This window comes from Oncorhynchus clarkii, chromosome 33, assembly GCF_045791955.1.
Source record: "Oncorhynchus clarkii lewisi isolate Uvic-CL-2024 chromosome 33, UVic_Ocla_1.0, whole genome shotgun sequence".
Classification (NCBI taxonomy): Eukaryota; Metazoa; Chordata; class Actinopteri; order Salmoniformes; family Salmonidae; genus Oncorhynchus; species Oncorhynchus clarkii.
The window spans coordinates 32,736,699-32,749,122 of NC_092179.1; the positions used below are offsets into that span (position 1 = coordinate 32,736,699).

Sequence of the window (12,424 nt, forward strand, 5' to 3'; positions counted from 1 at the left end):
CTGTTCCAGTCTATATCTGAGTCTATCAGGTCATTAGAGGTATAGTGGGACTCAGCTGTTCCAGTCTATAACTGAGTCTATTAGGTCATTATAGGTATAGTGGGACTCAGCTGTTCCAGTCTATAACTGTCAGGTCATTATAGGTATAGTGGGACTCAGCTGTTCCAGTCTATATCTATCAGGTCATTAGGGGTATAGTGGGACTCAGCTGTTCCAGTCTATATCTATCAGGTCATTAGGGGTATAGTGGGACTCAGCTGTTCCAGTCTATATCTGAGTCTATCAGGTCATTAGAGGTATAGTGGGACTCAGCTGTTCCAGTCTATATCTATCAGGTCATTAGGGGTATAGTGGGACTCAGCTGTTCCAGTCTATATCTATCAGGTCATTAGGGGTATAGTGGGACTCAGCTGTTCCAGTCTATAACTGAGTCTATTAGGTCATTATAGGTATATAGTGGGACTCAGCTGTTCCAGTCTATATCTGAGTCTATCAGGTCATTAGGGGTATAGCGGGACTCAGCTGTTCCAGTCTATATCTATCAGGTCATTAGGGGTATAGTGGGACTCAGCTGTTCCAGTCTATATCTGAGTCTATCAGGTCATTAGAGGTATAGTGGGACTCAGCTGTTCCAGTCTATATCTGAGTCTATCAGGTCATTAGGGGTATAGCGGGACTCAGCTGTTCCAGTCTATATCTATCAGGTCATTAGAGGTATAGCGGGACTCAGCTGTTCCAGTCTATATCTATCAGGTCATTAGGGGTATAGTGGGACTCAGCTGTTCCAGTCTATATCTGAGTCTATCAGGTCATTAGAGGTATAGTGGGACTCAGCTGTTCCAGTCTATATCTATCAGGTCATTAGGGGTATAGTGGGACTCAGCTGTTCCAGTCTATATCTGAGTCTATCAGGTCATTAGAGGTATAGTGGGACTCAGCTGTTCCAGTCTATATCTATCAGGTCATTAGGGGTATAGTGGGACTCAGCTGTTCCAGTCTATATCTGAGTCTATCAGGTCATTAGGGGTATAGTGGGACTCAGCTGTTCCAGTCTATATCTATCAGGTCATTAGGGGTATAGCGGGACTCAGCTGTTCCAGTCTATATCTATCAGGTCATTCGAGGTATAGTGGGACTCAGCTGTTCCAGTCTATAACTGAGTCTATCAGGTCATTAGAGGTATAGTGGGACTCAGCTGTTCCAGTCTATATCTATCAGGTCATTAGAGGTATAGTGGGACTCAGCTGTTCCAGTCTATATCTGAGTCTATCAGGTCATTAGAGGTATAGTGGGACTCAGCTGTTCCAGTCTATATCTATCAGGTCATTAGGGGTATAGTGGGACTCAGCTGTTCCAGTCTATATCTGAGTCTATCAGGTCATTAGAGGTATAGTGGGACTCAGCTGTTCCAGTCTATAACTGAGTCTATTAGGTCATTATAGGTATAGTGGGACTCAGCTGTTCCAGTCTATAACTGTCAGGTCATTATAGGTGTAGTGGGACTCAGCTGTTCCAGTCTATATCTATCAGGTCATTAGGGGTATAGTGGGACTCAGCTGTTCCAGTCTATATCTATCAGGTCATTAGGGGTATAGTGGGACTCAGCTGTTCCAGTCTATATCTGAGTCTATCAGGTCATTAGAGGTATAGTGGGACTCAGCTGTTCCAGTCTATATCTATCAGGTCATTAGGGGTATAGTGGGACTCAGCTGTTCCAGTCTATATCTATCAGGTCATTAGGGGTATAGTGGGACTCAGCTGTTCCAGTCTATATCTGAGTCTATCAGGTCATTAGGGGTATAGTGGGACTCAGCTGTTCCAGTCTATATCTATCAGGTCATTAGGGGTATAGCGGGACTCAGCTGTTCCAGTCTATATCTATCAGGTCATTAGAGGTATAGTGGGACTCAGCTGTTCCAGTCTATAACTGAGTCTATCAGGTCATTAGAGGTATAGTGGGACTCAGCTGTTCCAGTCTATATCTATCAGGTCATTAGAGGTATAGTGGGACTCAGCTGTTCCAGTCTATATCTGAGTCTATCAGGTCATTAGAGGTATAGTGGGACTCAGCTGTTCCAGTCTATATCTATCAGGTCATTAGGGGTATAGTGGGACTCAGCTGTTCCAGTCTATATCTGAGTCTATCAGGTCATTAGAGGTATAGTGGGACTCAGCTGTTCCAGTCTATAACTGAGTCTATCAGGTCATTAGAGGTATAGTGGGACTCAGCTGTTCCAGTCTATAACTGAGTCTATCAGGTCATTAGAGGTATAGTGGGACTCAGCTGTTCCAGTCTATATCTATCAGGTCATTAGAGGTATAGTGGGACTCAGCTGTTCCAGTCTATATCTGAGTCTATCAGGTCATTAGAGGTATAGTGGGACTCAGCTGTTCCAGTCTATATCTGAGTCTATCAGGTCATTAGAGGTATAGTGGGACTCAGCTGTTCCAGTCTATATCTATCAGGTCATTAGAGGTATAGTGGGACTCAGCTGTTCCAGTCTATATCTGAGTCTATCAGGTCATTAGAGGTATAGTGGGACTCAGCTGTTCCAGTCTATATCTATCAGGTCATTAGGGGTATAGTGGGACTCAGCTGTTCCAGTCTATATCTGAGTCTATCAGGTCATTAGAGGTATAGTGGGACTCAGCTGTTCCAGTCTATAACTGAGTCTATTAGGTCATTATAGGTATAGTGGGACTCAGCTGTTCCAGTCTATAACTGTCAGGTCATTATAGGTATAGTGGAACTCAGCTGTTCCAGTCTATATCTATCAGGTCATTAGAGGTATAGTGGGACTCAGCTGTTCCAGTCTATATCTGAGTCTATCAGGTCATTAGAGGTATAGTGGGACTCAGCTGTTCCAGTCTATATCTATCAGGTCATTAGGGGTGTAGTGGGACTCAGCTGTTCCAGTCTATATCTGAGTCTATCAGGTCATTAGAGGTATAGTGGGACTCAGCTGTTCCAGTCTATAACTGAGTCTATTAGGTCATTATAGGTATAGTGGGACTCAGCTGTTCCAGTCTATAACTGTCAGGTCATTATAGGTATAGTGGGACTCAGCTGTTCCAGTCTATATCTATCAGGTCATTAGGGGTATAGTGGGACTCAGCTGTTCCAGTCTATATCTATCAGGTCATTAGGGGTATAGTGGGACTCAGCTGTTCCAGTCTATATCTGAGTCTATCAGGTCATTAGAGGTATAGTGGGACTCAGCTGTTCCAGTCTATATCTATCAGGTCATTAGGGGTATAGTGGGACTCAGCTGTTCCAGTCTATATCTATCAGGTCATTAGGGGTATAGTGGGACTCAGCTGTTCCAGTCTATATCTGAGTCTATCAGGTCATTAGGGGTATAGTGGGACTCAGCTGTTCCAGTCTATATCTATCAGGTCATTAGGGGTATAGCGGGACTCAGCTGTTCCAGTCTATATCTATCAGGTCATTAGAGGTATAGTGGGACTCAGCTGTTCCAGTCTATAACTGAGTCTATCAGGTCATTAGAGGTATAGTGGGACTCAGCTGTTCCAGTCTATATCTATCAGGTCATTAGAGGTATAGTGGGACTCAGCTGTTCCAGTCTATATCTGAGTCTATCAGGTCATTAGAGGTATAGTGGGACTCAGCTGTTCCAGTCTATATCTATCAGGTCATTAGGGGTATAGTGGGACTCAGCTGTTCCAGTCTATATCTGAGTCTATCAGGTCATTAGAGGTATAGTGGGACTCAGCTGTTCCAGTCTATAACTGAGTCTATCAGGTCATTAGAGGTATAGTGGGACTCAGCTGTTCCAGTCTATAACTGAGTCTATCAGGTCATTAGAGGTATAGTGGGACTCAGCTGTTCCAGTCTATATCTATCAGGTCATTAGAGGTATAGTGGGACTCAGCTGTTCCAGTCTATATCTGAGTCTATCAGGTCATTAGAGGTATAGTGGGACTCAGCTGTTCCAGTCTATATCTGAGTCTATCAGGTCATTAGAGGTATAGTGGGACTCAGCTGTTCCAGTCTATATCTATCAGGTCATTAGGGGTATAGTGGGACTCAGCTGTTCCAGTCTATATCTATCAGGTCATTAGGGGTATAGTGGGACTCAGCTGTTCCAGTCTATATCTGAGTCTATCAGGTCATTAGGGGTATAGTGGGACTCAGCTGTTCCAGTCTATATCTATCAGGTCATTAGGGGTATAGCGGGACTCAGCTGTTCCAGTCTATATCTATCAGGTCATTAGAGGTATAGTGGGACTCAGCTGTTCCAGTCTATAACTGAGTCTATCAGGTCATTAGAGGTATAGTGGGACTCAGCTGTTCCAGTCTATATCTATCAGGTCATTAGAGGTATAGTGGGACTCAGCTGTTCCAGTCTATATCTGAGTCTATCAGGTCATTAGAGGTATAGTGGGACTCAGCTGTTCCAGTCTATATCTATCAGGTCATTAGGGGTATAGTGGGACTCAGCTGTTCCAGTCTATATCTGAGTCTATCAGGTCATTAGAGGTATAGTGGGACTCAGCTGTTCCAGTCTATAACTGAGTCTATCAGGTCATTAGAGGTATAGTGGGACTCAGCTGTTCCAGTCTATAACTGAGTCTATCAGGTCATTAGAGGTATAGTGGGACTCAGCTGTTCCAGTCTATATCTATCAGGTCATTAGAGGTATAGTGGGACTCAGCTGTTCCAGTCTATATCTGAGTCTATCAGGTCATTAGAGGTATAGTGGGACTCAGCTGTTCCAGTCTATATCTGAGTCTATCAGGTCATTAGAGGTATAGTGGGACTCAGCTGTTCCAGTCTATATCTATCAGGTCATTAGAGGTATAGTGGGACTCAGCTGTTCCAGTCTATATCTGAGTCTATCAGGTCATTAGAGGTATAGTGGGACTCAGCTGTTCCAGTCTATATCTATCAGGTCATTAGGGGTATAGTGGGACTCAGCTGTTCCAGTCTATATCTGAGTCTATCAGGTCATTAGAGGTATAGTGGGACTCAGCTGTTCCAGTCTATAACTGAGTCTATTAGGTCATTATAGGTATAGTGGGACTCAGCTGTTCCAGTCTATAACTGTCAGGTCATTATAGGTATAGTGGAACTCAGCTGTTCCAGTCTATATCTATCAGGTCATTAGAGGTATAGTGGGACTCAGCTGTTCCAGTCTATATCTGAGTCTATCAGGTCATTAGAGGTATAGTGGGACTCAGCTGTTCCAGTCTATATCTATCAGGTCATTAGGGGTGTAGTGGGACTCAGCTGTTCCAGTCTATATCTGAGTCTATCAGGTCATTAGAGGTATAGTGGGACTCAGCTGTTCCAGTCTATATCTATCAGGTCATTAGGGGTATAGTGGGACTCAGCTGTTCCAGTCTATATCTATCAGGTCATTAGGGGTATAGTGGGACTCAGCTGTTCCAGTCTATATCTGAGTCTATCAGGTCATTAGGGGTATAGTGGGACTCAGCTGTTCCAGTCTATATCTATCAGGTCATTAGGGGTATAGCGGGACTCAGCTGTTCCAGTCTATATCTATCAGGTCATTAGAGGTATAGTGGGACTCAGCTGTTCCAGTCTATATCTGAGTCTATCAGGTCATTAGAGGTATAGTGGGACTCAGCTGTTCCAGTCTATATCTATCAGGTCATTAGGGGTATAGTGGGACTCAGCTGTTCCAGTCTATATCTGAGTCTATCAGGTCATTAGAGGTATAGTGGGACTCAGCTGTTCCAGTCTATAACTGAGTCTATCAGGTCATTAGAGGTATAGTGGGACTCAGCTGTTCCAGTCTATAACTGAGTCTATCAGGTCATTAGAGGTATAGTGGGACTCAGCTGTTCCAGTCTATATCTATCAGGTCATTAGAGGTATAGTGGGACTCAGCTGTTCCAGTCTATATCTGAGTCTATCAGGTCATTAGAGGTATAGTGGGACTCAGCTGTTCCAGTCTATATCTGAGTCTATCAGGTCATTAGAGGTATAGTGGGACTCAGCTGTTCCAGTCTATATCTATCAGGTCATTAGGGGTATAGTGGGACTCAGCTGTTCCAGTCTATATCTGAGTTTATCAGGTCATTAGAGGTATAGTGGGACTCAGCTGTTCCAGTCTATAACTGAGTCTATTAGGTTATTATAGGTATATAGTGGGACTCAGCTGTTCCAGTCTATAACTGTCAGGTCATTAGAGGTATAGTGGGACTCAGCTGTTCCAGTCTATAACTGAGTCTATCAGGTCATTAGAGGTATAGTGGGACTCAGCTGTTCCAGTCTATATCTATCAGGTCATTAGAGGTATAGCGGGACTCAGCTGTTCCAGTCTATATCTGAGTCTATCAGGTCATCTGAACTGATAATTCAGCATTGTACCATATTGTGAGTTCATAAGGTATTTCCAATACACCATTTCCACAGGCATCGCATGGACCCCAGATGAAAATGGTGTCGTCACGTTTGACTGCAGGAACAGAAACTGGTGAGTTCCTAAACCTGCCTCCCAAATGGCACCCTATTCCCTACATAGAGCCCTGGTCAACAGTAGTACACGATATAGGGAATAGGGCTCTGGTCAACAGTAGTGCACTATATAGGGAATAGGGCACTGGTCAACAGTAGTGCACTATATAGGGAATAGGGCCCTGGTCAACAGTAGTACACTATATAGGGAATAGGGCTCTGGTCAACAGTAGTACACTATGTAGGGAATAGGGCCCTGGTCAACAGCAGTACACTATATAGAGAATAGGGCTCTGGTCAACAGTAGTGCACTATATAGGGAATAGGGCCCTGGTCAACAGTAGTACACTGTATAGGGAATAGGGCCCTGGTCAACAGTAGTGCACTATATAGGGAATAGGGCTCTGGTTAACAGTAGTGCACTCTTTAGGGAATAGGGTTGAATTTGGAGCGTAGTGCAGCCCATATCTGTCTGTCTGCCTGCTCTGAGAGCCTTTTTGTTAGGAGGAAAGAGGAAGTCATCTGGGAGTATTTCCTGTGTGAGCCTGTAGTAATGAGGAAGTAATCTGTTAGATTCCCTGAACCCAGCAGTTCCTTGGCTATCCAGCTTCACTAATCTGTTATTTCGGTGACTGGCCGTCTGTCCTTGGTCTGTAGGGAATTACAACCCCCACGCTGCTGCCACCTGATAGGCTGGCTATTACCATCCCTGGGTCTGGTGGTCACGGCAACCTGAACAGCAGGTCCTGTGGGGAAAACAAGAGTCCGGGTCAAAGGGTCACTATTGAGGAGTAATTTGTGGTCTGTCCTGTCCGTTTTGACAGCGTAGATGAGGTCCGTAACGGTCTAACTAAATGTAGAGCCGAACAGAGGGGATTTGGAATCACACTCTCATGATGAGGTGTTGCCCTGGCTGAGGAACGAGGATTGGAAAAGTCTGGTAGCTTTCACTAAATCCCCAGGTTTCCCAGGAATCCCAGTTGGAGACTTCTCAGGTGTCCTGTTTATTCACACTGAGGGTGGTTTGATGTCGAGACGTTTGGTTTTTAGTTTATGTACTTTTCTGTACAATGCACTTTTTGGGCATCATGATGTCCCAATACATCATCTCTACTTTTGCATAATAGCCTCAGTTTAGGATTCTTCCTAATTTGGTATAAAAGGACCTTAACCCTTTTTACTGCAGTGGGGAAATCAGGGTCACACAGAGTGTTTCTTGGTCTTAAACAAATCTACGTTGAAACAAAATGTACACCTCACACACGTGGTTATGGGCTGAACAGAAAGAAAACACCTGTATCATGTCAGATATAGAGTTGAAATGTATTACATGTTGAGTTTGCTTCCCAATATTACACTTTATATTCATCACAGAAGACTGAAGCATAACACAACTGGTTGACATAGAAACACCAGATTTTCGGCATAAAAAAAGTTTATTAATTTTCAAAAATATGAACAACTTTCCACCCATGAGGCAATTAGGTCATTTGACTGCAGGAGAGGAGCCAGAAACCACTGGGTGTTGAGAGTGTCCTCAGTCTAGGATATTGAGAGTGTCCTCAGTCTTGGATGTTGAGAGTGTCCTCAGTCTTGGATGTTGAGAGTGTCCTCAGTCTTGGATGTTGAGAGTGTCCTCAGTCTTGGATGTTGAGAGTGTCCTCAGTCTTGGATGTTGAGAGTGTCCTCAGTCTTGGATGTTGAGAGTGTCCTCAGTCTTGGATGTTGAGAGTGTCCCTAAGTCTTGGATGTTGAGAGTGTCCTCAGTCTTGGATGTTGAGAGTGTCCTCAGTCTTGGATGTTGAGAGTGTCCTCAGTCTTGGATGTTGAGAGTGTCCTCAGTCTTGGATGTTGAGAGTGTCCTCAGTCTTGGATGTTGAGAGTGTCCTCAGTCTTGGATGTTGAGAGTGTCCTCAGTCTTGGATGTTGAGAGTGTCCTCAGTCTAGGATGTAGAGAGTGTCCTCAGTCTTGGATGTTGAGAGTGTCCTCAGTCTTGGATGTTGAGAGTGTCCCCAGTCTTGGATGTTGAGAGTGTCCTCAGTCTTGGATATTGAGAGTGTCCTCAGTCTAGGATGTTGAGAGTGTCCTCAGTCTTGGATGTTGAGAGTGTCCTCAGTCTTGGATGTTGAGAGTGTCCTCAGTCTTGGATATTGAGAGTGTCCTCAGTCTTGGATGTTGAGAGTGTCCTCGGTCTTGGATGTAGAGAGTGTCCTCAGTCTAGGATGTAGAGAGTCCCCAGTCTAGGATGTTGAGAGTGTCCCTCAGTCTTGGATGTTGAGAGTGTCCTCAGTCTAGGATGTTGAGAGTGTCCTCAGTCTTGGATGTTGAGAGTGTCCTCAGTCTTGGATGTAGAGAGTCCTCAGTCTTGGATGTTGAGAGTGTCCTCAGTCTTGGATGTTGAGAGTGTCCTCAGTCTAGGATGTTGAGAGTGTTGTCGGTCTTGGATGTTGAGAGTGTTGTCGGTCTTGGATGTAGAGAGTCCTCAGTCTTGGATGTTGAGTGTCCTCAGTCTTGGATGTTGAGAGTGTCCTCGGTCTTGGATGTAGAGAGTCCTCAGTCTTGGATGTTGAGAGTGTCCTCAGTCTTGGATGTTGAGAGTGTCCTCAGTCTTGGATGTTGAGAGTGTCCTCAGTCTTGGATGTTGAGAGTGTCCTCAGTCTTGGATGTTGAGAGTGTCCTCAGTCTTGGATATTGAGAGTGTCCTCAGTCTTGGATGTTGAGAGTGTCCTCAGTCTTGGATGTTGAGAGTGTCCTCAGTCTTGGATGTTGAGAGTGTCCTCAGTCTTGGATGTTGAGAGTGTCCTCAGTCTTGGATGTTGAGAGTGTCCCTAAGTCTTGGATGTTGAGAGTGTCCTCAGTCTTGGATGTTGAGAGTGTCCTCAGTCTTGGATGTTGAGAGTGTCCTCAGTCTTGGATGTTGAGAGTGTCCTCAGTCTTGGATGTTGAGAGTGTCCTCAGTCTTGGATGTTGAGAGTGTCCTCAGTCTTGGATGTTGAGAGTGTCCTCAGTCTAGGATGTAGAGAGTCCTCAGTCTAGGATGTAGAGAGTGTCCTCAGTCTTGGATGTTGAGAGTGTCCTCAGTCTTGGATGTTGAGAGTGTCCCCAGTCTTGGATGTTGAGAGTGTCCTCAGTCTTGGATATTGAGAGTGTCCTCAGTCTAGGATGTTGAGAGTGTCCTCAGTCTTGGATGTTGAGAGTGTCCTCAGTCTTGGATATTGAGAGTGTCCTCAGTCTTGGATGTTGAGAGTGTCCTCAGTCTTGGATGTAGAGAGTGTCCTCAGTCTAGGATGTAGAGAGTCCCCAGTCTAGGATGTTGAGAGTGTCCCTCAGTCTTGGATGTTGAGAGTGTCCTCAGTCTAGGATGTTGAGAGTGTCCTCAGTCTTGGATGTTGAGAGTGTCCTCAGTCTTGGATGTAGAGAGTCCTCAGTCTTGGATGTTGAGAGTGTCCTCAGTCTTGGATGTTGAGAGTGTCCTCAGTCTAGGATGTTGAGAGTGTTGTCGGTCTTGGATGTTGAGAGTGTTGTCGGTCTTGGATGTAGAGAGTCCTCAGTCTTGGATGTTGAGTGTCCTCAGTCTTGGATGTTGAGAGTGTCCTCGGTCTTGGATGTAGAGAGTCCTCAGTCTAGGATGTTGAGAGTGTCCCTCAGTCTTGGATGTAGAGAGTGTCCTCAGTCTTGGATGTAGAGAGTCCTCAGTCTTGGATGTTGAGTGTCCTCAGTCTTGGATGTTGAGAGTGTCCTCGGTCTTGGATGTAGAGAGTCCTCAGTCTTGGATGTTGAGAGTGTCCTCAGTCTAGGATGTTGAGAGTGTCCTCAGTCTTGGATGTTGAGAGTGTCCTCAGTCTTGGATGTAGAGAGTCCTCAGTCTAGGATGTTGAGAGTGTCCTCAGTCTTGGATGTTGAGAGTGTCCTCAGTCTAGGATGTTGAGAGTGTCCTCAGTCTAGGATGTTGAGAGTGTCCTCAGGATGTTGAGAGTGTCCTCAGGGATGTAGAGAGTCCTCAGTCTAGGATGTTGAGAGTGTCCTCAGTCTTGGATGTTGAGAGTGTCCTCAGTCTTGGATGTTGAGAGTGTCCTCAGTCTAGGATGTTGAGAGTGTCCTCAGTCTTGGATGTTGAGAGTGTCCTCAGTCTAGGATGTTGAGATTGTCCTCAGTCTAGGATGTTGAGAGTGTCCTCAGTCTTGGATGTTGAGAGTGTCCTCAGTCTTGGATGCTGAGAGTGTCCTCAGTCTAGGATGTAGAGAGTCCTCAGTCTAGGATGTTGAGAGTGTCCTCAGTCTTGGATGTTGAGAGTGTCCTCAGTCTTGGATGTTGAGAGTGTCCTCAGTCTAGGATGTTGAGAGTGTCCTCAGTCTTGGATGTTGAGAGTGTCCTCAGTCTAGGATGTTGAGAGTGTCCTCAGTCTTGGATGTTGAGAGTGTCTTCAGTCTTGGATGTTGAGAGTGTCCTCAGTCTTGGATGTTGAGAGTGTTGTCGGTCTTGGATGTTGAGAGTGTTGTCAGTCTTGGATGTTGAGAGTGTCCTCAGTCTTGGATGTTGAGAGTGTCCTCAGTCTTGGATGTAGAGTGTCCTCAGTCTTGGATGTTGAGAGTGTTGTCGGTCTGATGGTTAAGACAATGGCTTGGTGTGGTATGTAAGAAGTTCCCGGTCGACAGAGGACAGGATAAGAGAGGAGCGGCCATCCTCCCTCCCTCCTCCCCTTCCATCCTCTCTTTATTTACACCCTCCATGTGACCTCCCTCCCTCCCCCCCTTCCATCCTCTCTTTATTTACACCCTCCATGTGACCTCCCTCCCTCCTCCCCTTCGATCGTCATCTCTTTATTTACACCCTCCATGTGACCTTCCTCCCTCCTCCCCTTCCATCCTCTCTTTATTTACACCCTCCATGTGACCTCCCTCCCTCCTCCCCTTCCATCCTCTCTTTATTTACACCCTCCATGTGACCTCCCTCCCTCCTCCCCTTCCATCCTCTCTTTATTTAACCCTCCATGTGACCTCCCTCCCTCCTCCCCTTCCATCCTCTCTTTATTTACACCCTCCATGTGACCTCCCTCCCTCCTCCCCTTCCATCCTCTCTTTATTTACACCCTCCATGTGACCTCCCTCCCTCCTCCCCTTCCATCCTCTCTTTATTTAACCCTCCATGTGACCTCCCTCCCTCCTCCCCTTCCATCCTCTCTTTATTTACACCCTCCATGTGACCTCCCTCCCTCCCCCCCTTCCATTGTCTCTTTATTTACACCCTCCATGTGACCTCCCTCCCTCCTCCCCTTCCATCCTCTCTTTATTTACACCCTCCATGTGACCTCCCTCCCTCCTCCCCTTCCATTGTCTCTTTATTTACACCCTCCATGTGACCTCCCTCCCTCCTCCCCTTCCATCCTCTCTTTATTTACACCCTCCATGTGACCTCCCTCCCTCCTCCCCTTCCATCCTCTCTTTATCCTTATCCTCCAGTGTGCCCAAGCTCATTAACCTCTCAGGAGATATTCCTGGACAGTTCTGACTCCTCCTTCCAACTGTTCCATTGTTCCGTATCAGAACCATAGAACCAGCTGGAATTCTAAGAATGTCTGGGTAATCGTGTATCCACTGAACCTTGACCTCTCGTATAAACCTTTGGCCTTGGCTTGCAATAGGTCCAGCCATACAGGCTTTTAGAGCAGACAGGCCATTAGAGCAGACAGACCATTAGAGCAGACAGGCCATTAGAGCAGACAGGTCATTAGAGCAGACAGGCCATTAGAGCAGACAGGCCATTAGAGCAGACAGGCCATTAGAGCAGACAGGTAATTAGAGCAGACAGGCCATTAGAGCAGACAGATCATTAGAGCAGACAGATCATTAGAGCAGACAGGCCATTAGAGCAGACAGGTAATTAGAGCAGACAGATCATTAGAGCAGACAGGCCATTAGAGCAGACAGGCCATTAGAGCAGACAGGCCATTAGAGTAGACAGGCCATTAGAGCAGACAG

General features: G+C 45.8%; 1 protein-coding gene across 1 annotated transcript in view; it reads left to right on the top strand.

Moving 5' to 3' along the window:
• Positions 1 to 12,424, top strand: part of LOC139392577 (calcium channel, voltage-dependent, alpha 2/delta subunit 4a) — a 273,156-nt gene that overhangs the window by 34,856 nt on the left and 225,876 nt on the right. The window contains exon 6 of the mRNA XM_071140645.1: positions 6,404 to 6,464. Coding sequence (XP_070996746.1) covers positions 6,404 to 6,464 — 61 coding nt within the window. The remainder of the gene's footprint in view (positions 1 to 6,403; positions 6,465 to 12,424) is intronic.